The sequence below is a fragment of the Cygnus olor genome, chromosome 1 (genome assembly GCF_009769625.2).
Source record: "Cygnus olor isolate bCygOlo1 chromosome 1, bCygOlo1.pri.v2, whole genome shotgun sequence".
NCBI classification, from domain to species: Eukaryota; Metazoa; Chordata; class Aves; order Anseriformes; family Anatidae; genus Cygnus; species Cygnus olor.
Genome location: NC_049169.1, coordinates 32,990,044 through 33,011,211, shown reverse-complemented (window position 1 = coordinate 33,011,211; position 21,168 = coordinate 32,990,044). Strand labels below are relative to the sequence as shown.

The window sequence follows — 21,168 nt, the reverse complement described above, 5'->3', positions numbered from 1 at the left end:
TCTCTTCTCTTCTCTTCTCTTCTCTCCTCTCCTCTCCTCTCCTCTTCTCTTCTCTTCTCTCCTCTCCTCTCCTCTCCTCTCCTCTCCTTTCCTTTCCTTTCCTCTCCTCTCCTCTCCTCTCCTCTCCTCTCCTCTCCTCTCCTCTCCTCTCCTCTTTTCTTTTCTTTTCCTCTCTTTTCCTCTCTTTTCCTTTCTTTTCTTCTCTTTTCCTTTCTTTTCTTCTCTTTTCCTTTCTTTCCCTTTCTTTTCTTATCCTTTCTTTTCTTATCCTTTCTTTTCCTTTCCTTTCTTTTCTTTTTTCTTCCTGAAGGGTTCACTTCCCTTCATTGCTTCTCACTTACCAGGAGCGTGTGCAGCAACATGCCGGAGGCTGGGGTGCCACATGGGAACTGCCTTGCTGCTCCTGTGGGACAGGCTGTGCTGTGGGCAGGAAGGGGAAAGCACGAGGAGAAAGGGCTAATGTGCACCCCTGGGAAAGGCCAGGCTTGAGTATCCAGGCTTCAGCCACACCAGGGAGTCAGTTGTGTGAGTCGAGCCCTTATCGTGCACGATCGAGCCACGATAATCAGCCCAGCACGCGTACGCACCCAGTGGTCACCATGAAAAACAATACCTTGCGAGGTGGTGAAAGTGGGTCAGAGTGAACATGTGTTATAACACATTTGCAGAGGACTAGCAACACACCTGCATTATCTGTGACCGTAGTTCAGTCAGTATTTGATAACTTTGTGGGTGATGATGAGATATCATGAGACTGCATCCTAAAAGCACGCCACCTCCTGCCCCTGTGTTTCATAGGAAACAACCATCTGAACACTCTCTGAGGACTCACTCAAACAAGTTACCTGCCTGGTAGATTGCAGTGCCATACTTTTTCAGTAAATTCAATTTCATGTCAGTGTACTCCATTCTATGAATTTTTCATTTTTTGCCGCTCAGTTTCAGCAGCAGGAGGGAAGGAGAGTGCCATGTCCTCATCTTTCACTTCGCTGTTTGCTCACAGTGCATGGGGACCTGCAGCCTGGAAAAGCTCAGAAAGTGGCAAAAATGCTGCTCTTGGTGCCCACCAATCCCCCACAGGGATGCAAGGAGATACAGGGGCATTTGGGACATGAGAAGGGCCCAAGACAGGTGCTGGGCATTGGGACCCACTGGCAGGGGCTGAGCCCTGGAGATGGGCACTTGTGCTGGGGGTCTGCATACGTGGGGCTTTTCTTTTTAACTTCTCTTTCTTCCTCGAAGCCTTGAATTTCAGAAGTTTGTTCTTGCCTTAGTATGAAGGGATTTGCCCTGATAATCCCTGCTAACAGCTGCTAATGGGAATTTTATTCTTAAATCTCCCGTGTTTTGAAGTACCATTTAGTTTTCAAAGAAAACTCAAACTTGTAAGCATTGACAGGAAGAAAAAAACACCAGACTAGCTTCCACACTGCCTAGCTGATGTTATACAGCCTTCCCTGATTAGCTTTTAAAAATTATTTTTAGCTTAAGTGTGTAACTGTGGAGCCCTAGCCACAGAGTTTTATGATGCTTATCACTTCAAACAAGACATCAACAACCTGCCCCAAAATAGAACAGACTGTAGGTGTGTGAGGGACTCCCTCTTTTCCTCCTGCAGAGAGTCTTTACTTTTCATATCAAAAAGCTCAGCTGCAGCCATTCCCCGGCTGCTTCCTCCTGAATCCAGCAATGGCAGAGGCCCTGCAAAAACTGGGGCACCCCCAAGTTCAAAGGGAAGCAGCTGGAGCTGGATGGGACGCGCTCCGCAAACACGATTCCTTTCGTTAGTTCTTAAATTCCCTTTGCTGTACTTGTTGCTGTATTATTTTAATCCTACTTTTCTTCTCATTTTTCTCACCCAATTAACGTCATTTCACTTGAAATGTTTTGTACAGCTGTTAGAGGCGATCTGGGGAGAGAGATACCCGCTGTAAAGTAGGTGTTGGGATGGTTTTATCTGATAGCCCTCTGTGACTGCTCCTCTTTGTCTTCTCAGAGGCCTTTGCATGTGCTAACCTGACCCAGTTGAGTTCATCTAAGGAATTTAGACAGTCATATATATCTCAGCTTATGGGGGGTTGGGTGCATTTCGGGATGCTTATGTGAAGATTGAGTACGTAAGCGGACAAAAATAATAGTAGAATAGGAGGCCGTGTAAAGGAATCACCTTTCTAACTTCCAGACAAAAATAGCAGGTTTGTGTATCCTAGAGCACATAGAGTGAGCTCTCCGGTGAATGACTGTAGGAATGCTTATTTAGGCCCCAAATATCAGGTTGCCAGCTTTTTTAATTTCAATATACATGTGGAAGTGAAAGATCATTTGCACAGTCAAGTGCAAAAGTAATAATGTCATGTAAGAGCTGTAAGATTTTTTCAGGTGAACTACTGAAATTTAGTGTTTATATCTATATATATAGTACTAAAATATTAAAAATATGTATTATATTTAGAAAATTGGGTACTCTGTGTTCCCTTTACGTTTTCCATCCTAACTTCCGTTTCACATCTATTGAGCTGATGACTTCCATGTTTTTATTTTCCAGAAAAAAAGTAACCTGCTTTCAGACTGAGCAAAATTGTCTTGAGTGGGCTTGAATAGGAAAAAGACAGAACCCACAGCATAATCATTTTAGTATCTTGTGAGATTTCCCCAGCTGAAAGACTCCTAAACTGCTCTTCAGCATACGGATGCAATGGTTAATCTACAAAGGTATCTGGCAAACTATATTTATAATGCCATTAGAAAACTGCCCTGCCTTGCTGAAACTGCAGAGGGACAGCTATGCTATCCTCCTGTGACACCAGCCAATCTCTAGAAATGTGTCTGGCCCAAACAAAAGAAAAAAAGATTAGTGTAACAATATGCATTTATATTTTATTAACATTCAAAGTGGTTTGCATTTTCATGTTAATAAGGCTTTAATGATTTTGCATGGGAGAATGTCCTGTTTAAAGGCAGAGGGAACAGATGATAAGTTAAAATATAGGCAAAATAATTAAATGTAACTTGTGTAGCCTGGAACTGAAATTTATAACATAACTTGTGCTGTCTCAGCTGTGAAACGTTCTCCTGCTTATAGCATTCTGTACAGTTTAGCACTCAGCTGAAAGACGCTGCTAATAACTGTTTCCCTTCAACATGCTTGCTAACAGCATTATTTTGCAGCCCGTTTTCAGCACGCAGCGCAATTCAGAAATGGACCCTGCATTAGATTACATCACAGCTGCGAGTATCCCAGGGGGCAGGAACGAGTTGCTTAAATAACCTCGCTATTGCCTCGGTGAGCACCTGTCCGTGCAGCTCCAGCACTGCCTTCTCCCAGGTTTGGGGCCTCTGCTGCCCGCAGCTTTCCTCGCTGCCCTGTGCAGGTGCCAGCAGGATCCGTGCTGCTGCTGCCAGCGCTGCATCGTTCGGGCAGGCGCTGGTGGCTGCCAGCTGGTTTGCCTCTGACGTGCAGGCAGTTCTGAACTTTATTAAGGCTGGCTTTCACCGAAGCTGCAGGGACAAGTAAATGGGAGAAGTGCGCGTGTGTGCGTGCACGCTAACTTCCCCATAGCACCAGCAAAAACAAAGCACCAAGAAGCGGGAGTGCAACAGATAACTAAATGAATACAGAAAAACAAAACAAAGCAAAGCAATTCAGTTCCTGCCTTGTTCCCGTTCACCCCGCCCTTTGAAAATGCAGTGAAACTCTATATTGCACCTTTAAGGGAAGAGCAGAGGTATGGGACCTATGGGCTTCACTTTATGCCCGGAGCAATTGCTCTCCTGATCCATCAGACAGGTAAATTGTATTGCATTTAACCAGCACAAGCTGGATATTGGAGGAAACAGCCCATTAAATTACCATTTGCTAGTCTAAGAGAGACATTCCCAGAGAAATAGATCACAAAAGTGTGAGGAAAAAGGCAAGCCTTTTATCAACTCCCGATTTTCAGTTTGTAAGGAAGACAAAAGCGCCCGACTCCAGGTGAGTCACGAAGCTTAGAAAAGTCTCTTTAAAATCTTCTCATTCATTGCTACACAGGTGTGATGCACATGTGCCATATGCTGCATACCAGTGGTATTGTGGATGCTGTAGGAGGCTTTCTCTCAGCTGAACCTCAAAAATGTATCCTGGTAGGTGGGGTTAGACCCAAGGACATAGAATTAGACTGTCGCCCACCCCTTTATACCGGCCCTGGACATAAAGCAGTGCTGTCCATCCTTTATTTCCACATCTTTTTTTTTTTTTTTTTTGCAAGTGTTTGAAGTCCTAGCAGAGGCTTGGTGAGGCAGTGGGGTCACTTCAAAGCTCAGTGAAGACCTCGGGCCAGGTGTGGTGTTGGGGCTGGAGCCAGGCTGGCAGCTTCGAGCTTCCTTTGCAGGGAAAGGCAACCCCAGCCCTGCTGCTGCCGGCTCTGCAAGGGTCCCTTGCAGTGTTTGTGACCTCCTCATATTCCCAAATGGCCTTTGCAGAGAGAGTTTGCAGACTGGTGGCATCAGTTTTATGAGAACAGCCGCAATGGTATGATTTTGTAGCACCAAAATATGTTTGAAAGCTATTAGTGAAAACGAGCTCTTGGAAACGGCTAGTTTTCCCCAGGATAGTTACTTCCAATACATCAATGCAAGAGAAACTGTGGAACGAGGACAAATCTCACAGCACTGCAGTGCTCTTTCACCACCGGAATCCATGCATGTCTGGGGAAACAGCAGCACTGAGATCAGTGGTGCGGCTGGCCATTGTAGCAGCATCGCCTTCTTCTCTGGCTGTAGGAAAAAAAGACCTCATTTGGATTCTGTGCGGTGTGGGAACGCAACCCCAGGCTGAGTCTCCTGGATGAGCTGCACAGCTGTGGAGGCGAAGGTTATTGCAGGTGAGGGTGCTGCTCCCAGGGTCCAGGGCTCTCAGTCTCCCTGGACTTTGGCAGAAATTCCATCTTCCCAGGAGAAAAGAAGGCGGTGTTTTTGTTGTTGTTGTTTTTATTTTTTTTCCATTTCTCCCATTCTGCTTTCAACAGAGTTCTACTCAAAGTTCCCCTTTCGACGAACCGGCATTTTTTTCTGAAGAAAAATACGCGTTGTTGAAAAATTCCCAGTCGGATGGAAATTCCCAGTACCCAGGATGATTTAAAAACTTCCCAAAGAGACAGTTGTGGTAGAGGCACAGCGTGGGGTTAGAAAACCAGCCTGCAGTGGTGTCCCTCCAGGACTGGAAGATGCCTTCAGAGGCAGCGCGGTGTGGGCGCTGCAGCACTGGAGGGCTCCCACTGTGCCGGGAGTGGGCAGCTCAGAGCTTTTCCCTGCAGCAGGAGCACACTTCTCCCTGGGGCTTGTGGAGGCACTGCGAGCACTTGTGCTCGAGCAATTAAAACCAGTCTGGTTTTACAATGAGGAAAGGAGCTTTGAGAATAAATGCAAAGCAGTGCAAGAGAGTGCTTCACCTCATATTGCATACCTTGTAAGCGAAGTAAGTATCTGAAGTAAGTATCCGAGTTGTTTGTTTGTTTGTTTGCTTTTTAAGGCAATATTCTTTTTGTACCGTGCTTGTGTTTATTTTTAATTTACAATCTTGAAGATTTGTTCAAATACATTTGGTATTTTTTTTTTGATCCAGATCCAAACGCACTCAGTTGTTTTAACTAAAAATCCTTCGAAACACTTAAGTTTATAAGCATGAGTCTCAAAAAACACCTAGTATCTATGGGACCTAGTATCTATGTAGCTCTTTTACTGGTTGGTACAAAAGTGATGGATCTTTTTCCACCCTTTTATGAGTTACAAAAAAAAAGTATAAAGCACGGATCAGGTTTTCCTCAAACCTCCCACCAAAAAAATAAAAACCAAAGACACATTCTTGACAGATACAGAGCACCAAAAATCAGCCTAAAAGGGAAATGAAAACAATCTTAAAATCAACTCTCTTTGACAATTAAAATTTTCAGTCCCAGACAGTACCATCTTTAGACTCAACTCACCTTGGTCTCAAATCATATGATAATGTCACTAATTGGAAAGAGTCCCATAACATCTGTATTTTTACCACTTTACTTTTTTCTTTCAGTCAAATTGCATGACAAAGCTGTTAAATGCCAGGATTCTGGTGTTACCTGCTGTGTCTTATGGACTTAGATGTACTTTAGCAGCAGTATTTCAGTACTAGGGTTTTGTAGAATTATGTTAATTTTCATACTGTGAAAATCCGTAGACCAATATGAACATATACATATATTTGTTCACACATTTCTATGGGAGAGAATATTTTACCTATTCAGACTCTTTTCATTCTTATTTTTCATAAACTGAGTAATTTAAATTGAATCTGTTCATGTAAAATATATATATTGGTATTTCCATGCACAAATCCTCTCAGAAAGTTTCTTGGCTAAAGTACAGAATTTCTGGTCCAACCTGGGAGGAAAGATGAAGAGGAGGAGGAAAAAAAGGAGCAAGGATGAACATCCCTCCTCTTCCTCCTGTAGCGGGTGAACATCCACTACCCATCTTGAGATGATGACTATCTTGACTCAAACCAGACATTCCTGTCATCAAACTTGTCAGGAGTGCACCCAAATACTGGATGGTAGCTGGGAAGGACTATGAATTTCTTCTAATGATATTATCCTATACTGTCATTTGAGAGAATTATGCATTGGCATTGGGACCTCACTCTGCTTTCCCTGAGTCCCAGGTGAAAATGCTTTCCTTCAGCTTTTTCCAGGCTTTTAAATCTGTTCATGGGAACATTCCCAAGGTCTTGTGTTTGTCTGATTGTAGAATATAAAACATTTTGGACTCTTAAAAACTCTCTGGGGAGGCAAAATATTTCCCATCCAGACCTAACACTTATTTATTTATTTACTTTTACTTTTGTTTTAAAGGTAGCTAAGAGATTGATTACTCAGTCCTGAAAGTTGTATTTTCATGGAGTAATTGATGTACAAATGTTAGCAGATTAAACAAACTAGTCTTGTTATATTGGAAAGTGCCACAGATAGCAGGCCTGTAAATAGACTGGAAAGGAAAAAAGATGATGGGAAATACCTGCCATGAAATTAAATGTGTTTAAGTGCTTAAATAGGAGGAACTGATTTATGTAAAACCAAGAATGCTTTTTAGTCTTCCAGAGTAGTTTGGAGATTCAGTCCTCAAGTGGAAGAAGTCCTAGAGGGCAGCTCTAATGTGTCAGTAAGCAAAGCATAAGGACCAGTGATTAAGAAGGTAATGTCTGTTTTACAAATATATAGAGACAGCTTTATGTCTGTAATGTATTCATCATGCAGCAGTACAGCACTCATACAGCAGCACTTTGGCCCCCTGTCATGAAGAATATTCAAGCTTTTACTGTTATTGCTGTACATTGTGTGTCCTGCTTTGTGTTACTGCACACTCAAAATATCTTCTGGACTTGTAATTGGTATGTGCTGTGATATTTCTTTACACTTAAATAAGCACAGGCCAGATTTTCAAGGGGTGTCAATACGTCTGGTTGGCTGCATACAAGTCGATGGGACCAAACTACTTTATACCAGCTAAGGATCTGGTCTTGCGTGTTTAAAAATAGATTAATGAGGAAAAGACCCATCTACGTATTGAGAGGTTTCATGACTTACTTCTGCAGATCTCCTCCTTGTTCAGGAAGGCTCTGCTGGGCTTCTGCTTCTTAATCTCCTTGGTCTCCCCCAAGTTGTTCACAAAAGCAAAATCCACCAGAGAGAGAGACAGCTGTTTCTGCATATATTAATAATATGCATCTGTATAAATGATTAATAAAATATACCACCGCCTTTGAGTTATGGTGTAGTAATTCACACTTAGCTGTTTAGTTGGCTCTCAGCCTTCATCCTGGCGTTGCATTATGCACCCAGGATGAATGATTACACTGGAATTCAGATTGTTGTTTCTAGTTCCTTAATTTTAGCACCGCACATATTGGACTGGATCACAGAGCTGATTATGGCATGCCAGAGACTTTGCACACTGCATGGATGGACAAAATCAAAATGATTGATTTTTCAAATTGGTCAATGTGACACTGCTCTGGAAATGCTGTTGGCCATGCACTTGCAGTAAAAGAGCTTAGTCTTTTGGCATGCTAGGCCATCTAGAGATGGTCCAAAGAGGTGTTTAAACATATTAAAAAACACATGTGGACATTTTGGAGGACCCTATGAAGTGCCTAGTGCAGAGTGAGATCCTGATGCTCCTCCTGGGACAGATGCAGCCACGTTATCTTTTTCCAGATGTTTGCTTCATCGGGGAGTCATGTCACTTTCTGCTGTGCCTCTCATTTGTTTTGGTGACATTGTGTTTGTGTGAGCTCTAGCCATGAGAAGGACAGAGCTTAAGAATCATCTAATTCCAACCCCCCTGCCATGGGCAGGGACACCTCCCACCAGACCAGGTTGCCCAAAGCCCCATCCAGCCTGGCCTTGAGCACCTCCAGGGATGGGGCATCCACAGCTTCTCTGGGCAACCTGTGCCAGTGCCTCACCACTCTCTGAGTAAAGAATTTCTTCCAAATATCTAATCTAAATCTAGCCTCTTTTAATTTGAAGCCATTACTGCTTGTCTTATCTCTACACTTCCTGATAAAAAGTCCTTCCCCACCTTTCCTGTAGGCCCCCTTTAGGTATCAGAAGGCTGCTATAAGGTCTCCCTGGAGCTTTCTCTTTTCCAGGCTGAACAAACCCAACTCCCTCAGCCTGTCTTTGCAGGAGAGGTGCTCCATCTCCTTGATAATCTTTATGGCCCTCCTCTGGACTTGTTTTAATACTTCCATGTCCTTCTTGTGCTGGGGGCCCCAAAACTGAACACGCTACTTCAGGTTCTATCCAGTGCTATCATGTAAGATGAGATTTTGTTAAAGAAGGAAAGGAAAGGAAAGGAAAGGAAAGGAAAGGAAAGGAAAGGAAAGGAAAGGAAAGGAAAGGAAAGGAAAGGAAAGGAAAGGAAAGGAAAGGAAAGGAAAGGAAAGGAAAGGAAAGGAAAGGAAAGGAAAGGAAAAAGAAAAGGAAGGAAGGAAGGAAGGAAGGAAGAAAAAGAAGGAAAAAAGAGTAAGAAAGAAAAAGGAAGGAAGGAAGGAAGGAAGGAAGGAAGGAAGGAAGGAAGGAAGGAAGGAAGGAAAAAAAAAGGTGGGAAAAAAAAAAGGAGAGAGAAGCTGGCCACTCAGTAAATTAAATTGCTTGTGTGATTGACAGAACTGAAGCAGAAATACAACCTTGCATGGTCACCTACAGACAACAGAGCCTGTGCCTGTTTACCTCCAGGTGATTCACCACATACTGATGTCAATCAAAACGGATCAGATGGATCACACCTGAAAAGTGCCCATTCGTCTCTGTTAATTACACAGGAATCCCAGGGTAGCTTTCTCAGATATTGATGTCCATGCTCCAGACCTCTAAAACATGGGCAGATGAGGCATAGCCTTTCAGACCCTGATTTTCCTGCTCTCTAACACATGGTGTTGAGGGGACAGTACACGGGATACGTTTTATGTACTCTTTCAGGTAAGTGAAAGGCCGGAGTCATCACTAACTTCTCGTTCATCAACAAATATGCAGTGTTAAATGCTGTCGTTAAAAAGTGACTCTGCCGTGTTGATGTGCAGCTCGCAGGTGAGTAAAACCCCTACAGAAACCTTGTCCCCGATTCAAATGCGAGGTGGAAAGTCTGGTTGGGCTGGCTCTGATGGAAGGGTACACTCCCTGGTATTCAGGTCTGCGATTGCTGCGAGAAGCCAGGCCTTGCTCTTCTTCTTCGGAGAAAATGGGGCCTCAGGAAAGGGTTTGGTGACTTTGTGCTGGTTTCTGAAAGCCGGAGTGAAACAAACCTTTCAGGGGAAACAATGCTAATAGAGTCATCGCTTTGGCACGTGAGCTCTGCTGGAAAGAAAGTCTGCTAATCCCCTCTATAGTCTCTCTATTTATACCCTTAGGCAGCACACAAACTGGCCAAGTACAAGAACAAAAGCTGACTAGAAATATCTCCTGACTGTTGTTCTCATGAGCTATTATCCCCTTTATTAAGGATCAGGCTAAGAACAACCTCTGTTAAGGACAATGTTCTGCAAAGCAATGTGATTATCATGCTGATTTAGGTGAAACTTGGCCCTGTGGCTTGCCTCTCCTCCTGCCCTCGCTAGGCCTCGGGCCCAGCCGTCTGGGCTTGCTCAGGGGCCAGCGTGGCTCCTGCTTACGGGGCGATGAACTTCAGCCTGGAAGCCATCTTGGCCATTATTTTAAGACATTCAGAAGCATACATTTTACAATAAAAAGGAAAAAAAAAAATCTTAGACTATGTATTTAAGTGTCACCTTAGAGACGAGGCCATGTAGAGAAGGGCAAGGCCGAAGACTGTTCTTCAGATCACTGGTGTCCTGTGGTGTTTCTTTATTTATGAGCATTTGAAAACTAAATATAATTGATATTTCATTTTTATATTTAATATATCCGCAAATCATTAATAGTTGTGATGATCTTCCCTATTTTGAAGGGTTGAGTGCAGTTTTTATGTCATGAAAATAAAAATCCACTCCAATGTCCTGCTTCACCATGGCTGAATAGAGGTGTGCCTTCCTGACCCAGAACAGCCCTGGTTCCTTTGTGTCAATCAAATCCAAAAAGGAAAAGAAACCAAAGGTGGCCTTTCTGATCTTTCAGAACAAAACCAAACCAACCAACCAACCAAAATATTTCCAGAGACTTTTGGAGAATTTCTGTGCATGTTGGAAGTGCCCCATCAGTTAGGAAGATGCTTTGGAAATGTAGAGTGCAAACAACTCCAGTGGTTTAATTGAAGCAAAAGGGGTGTGGGGGGTGGTTCATCATACTTGGTTGTGCAGAGCATGAGAATTCCTCTTTGGAAAGCTGCATCGAGAATAGATGGGATGTACTTTAGGCTCCTGCAGTTAGAATTGTTGAAAAGATTTGATTAGATTTATCTTACCTGGAACAGTTTTACAAACTGATCAAATGTAATGTTTTCATTTACATATTAGAAGTGTGACAGGGGATAAGTAATGAGGTAACCTGGATTTAAGGTTTCTGTCAGCTGAATGATGGAGATTCTTGGGAAATGCTTTTTCAGACTACATGGTTGCAACTTTCTAATCCTTCCAATAATGTACAATCAAAAAGTTGATCTGTATGATACCATGACCTTTCAAGTTGCAATCCCACTGATGTGGTGGTGCAGTATTCCCACAAGTTTGCTGCTGTTGTGGGATGTCAGGCTTGAGAGATGCCACCAGAGTGGGGCAGTGAAGAACTTCCGTGATGTTATTGTGAGCATCAGCTACAAAGTACAAGTACAGTCAGTCCTCTTTGCAAGACCAAGTGAAAACCAGAAGCAATAGAGAAAGCAGAGGTTTTAGTGTTTTTTCCAAATTGTCTCATTCAGGGATTTAGAAGTGGGTGAAGCAGGTGGTTCATGAGGTGTGCTCATGTGCACAAATCATGCAATCCTGAGGCTGGAGGAGGAAAAAGCAATCCACCTCAAAGCTGAGGCACACTTGTATCTCCCTTCTGGACGAAGAAGTTGGAAGTTGGAAAGCCTGTTGTACCTCATGTTGAATTTTGTCTCTTTGGGTCTGCCTGTCTGATACACAACTTGTCTGTTGCTCATTAGAAGAAGAATGATCTCCTAGGAGAGCATTGTGTAGAGCATCTAACACCTGTGTACGAGCTACAGTAGCAAACAGGGAAAGAAAAACACTATTTAGTAATTTTTTTTTACCCTAAGAATTCAGCTTTCATCAAAGTGGGATATCTGGACAATGGAAGTGGTCTTCCTGAGTCAGCTGTTTGCCAGTGTTGTTAGCATTTCTGCGTAAAGCCATTTCTGAGAACACGCCTCGCTCCTTAGCAAGGCCTCCAGTATCTTTCTGGAGCTTCCTCAGGGGGTTTGAATTCGGCCCCCTTCCACTTTCCTTCGGACTCTGGCTCTGCATTTTGAAGATGCATACTCACAAGATAAGACATCACATATTGCTCACTCCTTCTCTAGCAAAGGCAGGATTTAATATTAATCTTTGTTTGCTCAACAGTAAGAGTTGTATTTAATCTAAGATCTTTTAAATTTAACACTGATAAATCGAGCGCTTCCTTAATGTATGTTCACATTCTGTCTCAGTCTGTTATATATGTGTTGTACAAATGTGATGCATTGGCTTTGTAAACACACAAATAAACAAAAGGAATTAACTTCTTCCCTCTAGAGAAAAAAAAAAAAAAAGCATGTGCAAACCGGGTTACTTCTCTGTGAAGTAATGGAGCTGTGAGAGCTGCAGTTCATCCTGTGCCAGACTCAGGGAGGCTCAGATGATCTGACTCTGCTTTACCCCTGAAAGGGAAGGTCTGACCCCCAGCTTCTGGCTGCATGCTCTCTCACACCGGCACTGATGCTATATTGCTGGCTGATTCTATAATAAGCCAGTTTGACTCACTGATCCAGAATTAGGCTGAACAGGTGAAAAATTAGGCAGTTTTCTGCCAGGTTCATGCATTGCAACATCTTCAGAACAGGCTTGAAAAAGCCATATGTATACAGTGGACCTAATTCTGATACCTGGTTTGCAAAACTCTCCTGTTACCCACAGGATGCTGAGAGGAGCCTGCAAGAAAGAGACACTACCTAAAGAACAAAGGTACATTAATTATTTTAATAAGATCTTACGCAGTCATGAAAAACAAAAACCCAAATCACCATCTTAGTTCAGTCCTCAAAAATGTCTGTAGCTGGCCCAATTAATTTGGTGAGGTACAAAAATTAGCAAATAACTTACAAACTCGTTTAAGGCTAAAACAAGTTGTAGGAAACCATACATCATGTGCAGTTGTGAGGAAAAGTTTCATCGCTGCTCTCATGTGTGCTGTAGCTCATACTTTAACTGCCTGCTACTCCGGGCATCCTTCTCGCAGCAAGGTCCCCGTACTTGATTGAATTTGTAGTGTGGGTGATACCCCGGTGAGCTATACACGCCTCCTGTGTGTCTGGGAGCGCTAAAGGCCACTGGAGAACTAGAGCAGTCATTGTCTTTGATTTAGTAGCGAAACCTGTTTTCATTACTTTGTCTCAAGTCCTGAGGACAGCCCAAATCCTCCAGCACTGAAGCTTTCAATAAGACATTGTTTGCTCTGCTGTGCTGTCAATAAGATGTCATTACTTTGGCTGCAAGATAAGAAAAGATTTGTTAATGGCGCCTCTTGGGGATGGTAACATGTTTTCCCCCCTTATAGATCATTGGGGAAAAAATATGGGAGCAGAGTGACAAGGAAAGGAAACAGATTATTTTTTACATATATGCCTTCCAGTTAAAGCCTGAAGCTATGAAAAGCACAAATGCAGCCTTTTTTTCTTTATTATTAATTTGTAGTAGGGTGTGAAAACAGTGATATCATACACAATGTGCTTTAGCATGTGTACTTCTTAAAGAGAAGAAAATGGAGTCTCTCTGCAGGTAAACGCTGAGTCGCAACAGGTCTCTCTGTCGCTAATCCGGAGGCACCACACTCCAAGAGAGACAGGCCAGTGTTTGCCTTTCCCAGATCTAAATGAGCAGTTACTAATTAACAACAGATATGGAAAGAATTTCTCAGCTGTTGCTCCGGAGCCTCTGTCAGCACCGAAATGGGGGCTCCCTGGCCCTCACCCTGCGGCCTCAGCCTCACCCAAACCTCCTGCAGGTCTCCCGTCTGACATTCGTGCCCCCAGCTGCACGGCAGGCTTCTGCCGTCCCCACACGTCCTGGTCTCCCTGCTGTTTTCAGATGCAAGGTCACAGTTTGTGTTGGCAAGCCAAGAAACAACAGTGACGTATTCTGTTCAAGACCATACTTAGGACAATAGTGAAGGGCCCGATTCTGCCAATTTTTAGCTGCCAGTATAACGTCCTATGCAGTTAAAGTTAAGAACAACCAGAGGGCATGTCTGAACTTGAAAACTCCTTTGGATTAAGGTGAAACACAAATTCAAAGCACAATGGCTCTCCCTGAATAGCGATATTCAGAAGACCAAGCCCAGGTGCCAAGACCAGCCCTGTGTGTTTGCAGTCGTGCAGAGGACTCTTAAAGGCACAGCATGGCCCGTTCTCCCCATTTTTTTTTTTTACAGGAAAAGTCATTACAATAATTAAGGGATAAGGAGCAGACTTATCACAGGACAAATAACCTTAAACCCTGGCTCACCTCTTGGTGAGCTTTCAGCTCCGTAAAACCCAAGAACCTGACAAACCTCCAAAGCCAGGCACCCGTGGTGGAGTGGATGGACTTCGGGGCTTGAGCAGTGAGACGGAGAGATTGGTCACCACTTCCCACTCCAGCAGGGAGCAGACCAAAGCAAAGATCCTGCAGTGCCCTGGTCACAGAGGCTTAAGTGTAATTGTGCTCGACCAGAGCAGCCAGACTGGTTTAGAAAATGACTGCATGAATGAGCACAATGTGGCTGTAAGAGGAGACTCCTTACTCGGGTCCAAAGAGGATCTCAGAAGAATGGGGAGGTAAGACAATAGCTGGCAGGTGCCTGTGGCTGGGAGCGCAGCTTATTTATCTGCTCACTGTGTGACCTCCACCCGGGAGCAGAGAAATGATGCGAGAGGGTTACATGGACACTAAATGAGTACCTAAAAAACATAAAATCCCTGATAGTGTGTTGTTAATGCTATCAGAGGTGGCTGTAACTTCCTTCGTCTTGCACAATTTAAGGATTTCAGTTTTTTTTTTTTTTTTTTCCCTGTAAACTCTCTCTTCATATGTTAGAAGTGGATTTTTGGTGTCCTGGCTTGTGCTTGCTGAAAGAAGGAACTCGGTGAGATTTTCTGCGTGGTCTGCGTTGCATGCTTTTTATTCCTCTTCAGCATTTAGGGGATTACTTTATCTTACATATTTAAGGAGAATGGTATATCTTGATACAACTGGATGGAAGACTTTTTCATTACTGGAAAAGAGCATCTTGCATTATGTGGCAGGTCATGAGTTGTGGTCTTCATAGCTGGCAGAGCAGCCGTCAGTGTGTGCATGTATGTGTGTTCTGCAAAGAGGACAGAGGGTACTTGTTCACACATGCACTTCTGTAACCCTATAGTGCTAGGGCTGCTGGAAATAATTAGAGAATTGATTACTATGTTCTAAAAGCAAGAGAAGTGATTTAATTTCTTTGCATTATTGCTAACTGACAAAATAGCTTTAATCCCAGTGATTAGCATTGCTTTTTAAACAGGATAACTGTATCAGAGAATGTAATAGGCATGGCAGAGAAAAAAGAAACCCACAACTTTTAAAAGCTCTTCTTTTGATGCACTTCCAGGCTGTAAATAAAAGACACTTTTGTCAGCTTTCCTGGAAAGTTCGTTACTGTTATAAGGCTATTAAGATACATTATTTTCTTATGACCAAAATACTGCTCCAGGCCATGTGGAGGTTGTTTAGGACTAACTACATACACATCTTTTCAAACAGGGAGACCGAGTGAGAAATGGAGAGCGATCTGAAGCTTGCACTCTGCTGTTCTCCTCTGTTTGAGTCAAAATGAAGCTACTGCCTCTCCTGTACCCACCGCCTGCTGCTTGGGCTGCATGAGCCTTAAGGAGGAACACAAAAGCTGGACTGCCTGGAGGTGGGAGCACCTTCCAGACTTGATTCAGATTAAGAAATAAATGATGACTTGGAAACAAAACACGGGGCTTTTCATGACAGGAGTGAAAAGGTATAAAGACCTAAACTGTGTATTTGTAGGAGAACATAATGGTCCTTGTCATCGACGTGATGTTGAAAGGAATGACTTCCATCTAGAGGATGCAGGAAAAACAGGAGATAAATTTCAGTAGCAGTAACAGCTTAATGGCAAAAGATTGAAAAAGAGGAGGAATATGGAAATTAGACGGCGATGATGTTCTAAGAATTTAAATGTGGCATTTGGCAGCAGCAGCATTGTTCATGTAAAAACAAACAAGGCTAATCAACAACAAATGTATTATCCTTTTAAAATAGACTTTATTTAATAACAATAAATATAAAGAAATCTTAATGTTCAGAAACTAATAGCAAACATTCTTAGAAAAAATACAAAAAATACATTCTTACATTTTGAATTTTTTCAACATACAAAGAATTTAAAACAGTGGCGATGGTCTGCAATTTGTGGTGCTCACGTCTTACTTTAAGGCAATGAAATGTTCACTGACACGGATTCATCTGTACAAGGTAAGAATCTGGCCTACATACAAAGTGTAAAAAGAGCAAAATTGATTCATAGGTTAACAGTAATGTTAATTTTCCCTTCAAACAGATCTTTAAACATTATTAAAGTGACCCAGTCTTGAAAAAAAAGTTACAAATAGTATTATGTTGGCAGCTGCCCCCACCCCCTGAAGCACTTCATTCCTATGCCTCGGCAGAGCTCGCTGTGTATGGGCAGTGCACATTTCAGCAGATGGAGGTAGAGGCTCCCTACGTTGCATAGCTTTAGAGGTTTGGGCACTCTGTGCTGGGAGTAACACTGCACATGGCAAAACAAAGTGAATTCCTGATATAATGCTTTCTGAAAGTGAATGTTATGGCTATGTTAGCAAGTAGCATGGCACTTGGGAAGCAAAACACAGATGCTGACATCAGTTGAAGCTGATGCCCACCTAGTACTCTGGGCTCTCTTCAGGCTAGCTCTGGTTTCAGAGCTGTGAACTAAAATGCCTGCCAGAGACTGTGATATGCATATCTAAGACCTGTCTTCTGGATTGGTTTAAGACAAAAGGAATCCAGTTCGTGAGCTCCAAGACCAGATGTGAACCACCACTCAGAAAGTGGGGGCAAGTGGAAGATGAGTTTCAAACATACTCCTGAGCTGAACAAAATGGTAATGTAGAAACCCACCCAAGGCTCCCCAGGTCACGGCACTGAGCCTGCTGGAGTGAAAGAAGTGTTTGGACTATGCTGTCAGAAATATGGTCTGATTTTTGGTTGTGGCCAGGGGTTGGATTTGATGATCCTTGAGGGTCTCTTCCAGCTCAGGGTATGCCATGATTCTATGATTCTAGGTGGTTACAATTTTATTACAAGAGGAGCCCAAGCGATAGGTACACATACTTTGCTGGTGTAGCATGCTTTTTTTTTTTTTTAATAATAATTATTTTAAAGGCTGGAATATAAACTCTCAGTGATGTTGAGGACCAACTCCTCCTTCAGGAAATGAGTGATGTAAGAAGCCGCAATTGAGAGAGGACACAAGGACAGGAAAAGGACCAGAAAACCAGGCACTCCTGAAAATCAGTCTTAAACTCTGCCACTGTTCAGTGTGACCCCAGGCAAGGCACTTAATTCTTTTGTCTCCCTGTCTCTTTAGCTGTCAAAGCAGGCAATCAAAGTTTCCTTAAGATCAAACAATTATCTGAAATGGCCCATTTCATGACATTTTATTTTTATTTTTTTCCCATTATCACGTGATACCTCCTTGTTTGCCCTTGCCCTCCAACACTGCACCTGAGAGGGTGTTTAAGGCACTTTGAAACTGCGATCCCCGATGGGGAGATGAAAATGGCATCTCTCAGCTGAACACTACTGTTGACAGGGAAATGCCAGCCCAAAGCCGAAATCAGAAGCTCCAAGCTTGCACAGAGCTGACTGGCCTTTCTAACAAAACTCATATAACACAGGAAAACCCTGAGTACTTCATTATACTGCCCAGTGACAGGACAAGAGGCAAGAGGCACATGCTGAAACACAAGAAATGCAATCTGAACGTAAGAAAAAACTGTTTTACTGTGAGGGTGCCTGAGCCCTGGCACTGGCTGCCCAGAGAGGCTGTGGGGTCTCCTCCTGGGGGATCCTCCAAAGTCACCTGGAAGTGGTCCTGGGCAGCCTGGTCTGGGTGTCCCTGCTTGGGCAGGGGCTGGGGCAGGTGGGCTTCTGAGGGTTCTGGGATTCTGGGAAAAGGTCAAATCAGTATTGGGGTGATACATTTTGATAATAAATTCTGTCTTGTTTAGAAGCTTCTGAGTGTATGCCTATCCATCTGCCAAATTTATATTTGATTCCTTGTAAATTTAAAGACTTTTTATGATTCTGACTGGAAACAAAAAGAAATGGCAAGAGTAGAATTTCCTGTGAAAAAAAGCACCGATTCTATCAATGCTCTGGTACACAGTCACTTATAATTATGGTCTGTCTTATTGATGTATCCTGTGTCATTTTCATCTTCAGGTGATGTATACAACAAGTTTTCTGGGCATTATAGTCAGCAAGCTCCAGTTCTTCAATGCCAGAAATGTGTCCTCTGGAACCTCCGTGTTTCTGCCTTCCATCTTTCAACCTTATCCCAATTTTGAACCAAGCTTTCCTCTCATGTTCCTCTCTCCTACGCAATCATTCTGCATAGTCAAGCTGAGCGAAAGCTTGTGTATCACAACTGCTGAAAGAACTCCCCTCATGTGCTGCCTCTTCTGGTTTAAATGTTGCCATTTCAAAGGATAGGCTTGAGGTACACGGAGTAGTATTTGGAAGTTTTTCTACAAAATTCAAATGTTTGATTCCTTCTGATTATTAACAGGGTAAAATATATCTTATCAGTGCTACTTAGTTTCTGCAAACAAACTTCTTTATATTGAGAAATCCATACAAATAATCTTCCTAAGAATTGTACATCTGAATTACATTTAAGAGTATAAAATTACAAACCCAACAGTAATCACCTGGTTTAGGGAGTGCAGACATACTTTTGCCTTTTTAAGAAGATTTTGGTTTTCAGATTTCATAGGAATTGGTCCACTAGAACCATTAAAAGAGAAAGCAAGTTAATAAACTGGAACATCACTGCTGCAGACACAAAGTGGAGCCCTACATACATTCTTACCCTGTAATTCCCTAACTCCCAGGTTATAACTGGAGCCAAAATTGCCAAGCAGATCTGCAGCCTAATTTGAAGATGACTGATAGCTCCAACAAATTCATCCACACTTGTAACATCTTCCTAGTTGTTTAAGGTTTCATAACACGGTTAAGGCATATTAAATTGTTTATTCCCATCTTCAGTTTCAATACATTCATGGTCTAGTCCAAATTCAATTTATCATGCAGTATTGTACCACAACAGATCCAGCTGCACATTCTTCCTATGTCGAAATCTATCAGGGAAAAGAATGGTGCCTCTGGTGTGGGAGAAATGCAAAATACAGCCCTCAGCAAATATTGATTTACTACGTGAAAAGAATTTTAACACTCATTACTGTTACAGGTGGGAGACCTTCAAGGCTGTGTTCATTCAGAACAGAACGGCCAAGTGAGCTAATGAAAGTACATTGACCAGAGAAAGATAAAATGTCTGAGTTTTCCTCTCGCTCTGAGTGCTGTAAAGTCAGTTTGTATGCATTGATTGCAAAGGCAGTTCTCCTGTTTACACAGAGATTGATGAACAGGATGGGCTTACAGTCCTGCTGCTCCTTGTGATCCAAGCCCATGATTAATTGAAATATCTTGTTATCCATTTAAGTCTCAGTATGTACATCTAATTCAGTGTAGCACACACCAGTGCTTAGTACGTCAATTGCAACAGCTTAACAACATGATTTTGTGTTGTCTTTTCCTTCTCTTGCCTTCATGTTTTGGCTTTTCCATTTCATTTTATAGTTGGGGTTTGCATTGTCAAGTAATCAAAACTCCTTCAGAGGAAGTGGTGGTGTTCTTACAACAAATTATTCTTGTTCATAAGGTTTTATCCAAGTTGAACAACAGATTTAATAGCCTACACCTAAATAAAGTGGAAAGCACTGTATGTATTTGAGAATTAATCTGCATTGTCTTAAGATGATAAATATTTTTTTACCTTCACATGTTAAAAAATACATCTTACTAAAGCTGTTTTAAAAAATTGCTAGCTGTAAACCAAGTCTCAATAGTTGCCTTTGCCAAAGGGAAACAGATAAGGAGCAGGTGACAGTTGAAAGAAACAACGTTTAGTAAAGGGAATTAATCCAAAGTGTTTGATTAACTATTGGTAATATCTGGACAGGTGTTAGCTGGCTAAATACTGTTACTCCATATAAAAAAGTACTTATTCAGACTTAGGTCGGAAAGTGCTGTCTACTCCTTTGATAATTTTGTCAGCAATTTTCCCCATGTTTTTTTTCACAACTTTGAGATCGTTCTCATGCAAGAGTTTCTGTGTTAGGTATTTCTCTCGCTTGACCTTGCTCTTGGTCTTCTGTGATACATCCGGGATTATGTATGAAATAATAAACTTCACAAAGTATATGACATGCTAGGGAAGGTGAAGATGAAAAAAAAAGTCAGTTGGGTCAAACAGGATATTATTATTATTATTATTATTATTATTATTATTATTATTATTATTATTATTATTATTATTATTATTATTATTGAAATGTCCCAATATCTCTTACAGATTTGAACAGGCTTTGTACCAGTATCTACCACAGTGGAACAGTATCTTAAAAGATTAATTGTCCAATGAAGAATTTCTGATTTCCTAATCCTGATGTTACTAATGACTTCTCTGCTTGCTTTCAGGGAACCCTGGTGCCCAGTCCCTCCCCTTGCCTCCCCTGACTGTGAAAATATTGGTTACAGATTCTTCTGAAATTGTTTCAGGTTTGTCCAAATGCCTCTGGGGCTATCGTCATTCCTCTGCTATGGGATCTCTGCTCTAGCAAGTTGAATGTTTCTGGTGACTTCAGTAGTCCCTGGATCAGGCCTTAAGTACATTTTATAATGAAAGAATACCTGGTATTCCTCTCCCTTGATCTTGAACGGACTTCTCTCTTTCCTAAGCCCAGAGAGTTGCTGCACAGAGGGGAGTGATTGCTTTTTTACTGAAGGGGCTCATCTAAAAACTCACCTCTCACATGACTGTCTTTACACAGGTTAGTGTGTGTTAGTGCACGTGTACTATGGGCAAGTATTCATGAGGCTGTGCACAGACCTCCTCTATGAACATGTAAAACTATTTTGGTGCAACTGTCCCTTCTATTTCTGATACTAGAAATCACTTTACAGTTCTTGAGAAAAGAAACTGTGGACACGTGGTACAATCCTCAGCAGATGTCATGACTTCAGAGACTTCTTTTTCTAATGGTGCTACACCTGATTTACATCTCCAAAGCTCTTGCCCATGCCAGCACATGTTGCACACCAAAAGCTCTGGTAGCTGTGCAGGGACAGAATGACTTTGAAGGATT

The 21,168-nt window shown here is 42.3% G+C and overlaps 1 protein-coding gene and 1 long non-coding RNA gene across 5 annotated transcripts in view; one reads left to right on the top strand and one right to left on the bottom strand.

Annotated features, from left to right (window-relative positions):
• The first annotated feature begins 5,719 nt into the window (after positions 1–5,719).
• On the top strand, positions 5,720–17,910 carry LOC121067358. The gene is made up of 2 exons (XR_005818256.1): positions 5,720–7,206; positions 15,443–17,910. It is a non-coding gene; the product is annotated as an uncharacterized LOC121067358 (long non-coding RNA).
• ANO6 (anoctamin 6) overlaps positions 15,957–21,168 on the bottom strand; it is a 75,698-nt gene continuing 70,486 nt past the window's right edge. For 3 of the 4 annotated variants that reach the window (XM_040551712.1, XM_040551720.1, XM_040551698.1), the window contains exon 20: positions 15,957–20,231. In XM_040551712.1, the coding sequence (XP_040407646.1) occupies positions 20,025–20,231 (207 nt within the window). In that variant the 3' untranslated portion in view covers positions 15,957–20,024. The remainder of the gene's footprint in view (positions 20,232–21,168) is intronic. The other variant, XM_040551704.1, reaches the window with a different exon arrangement.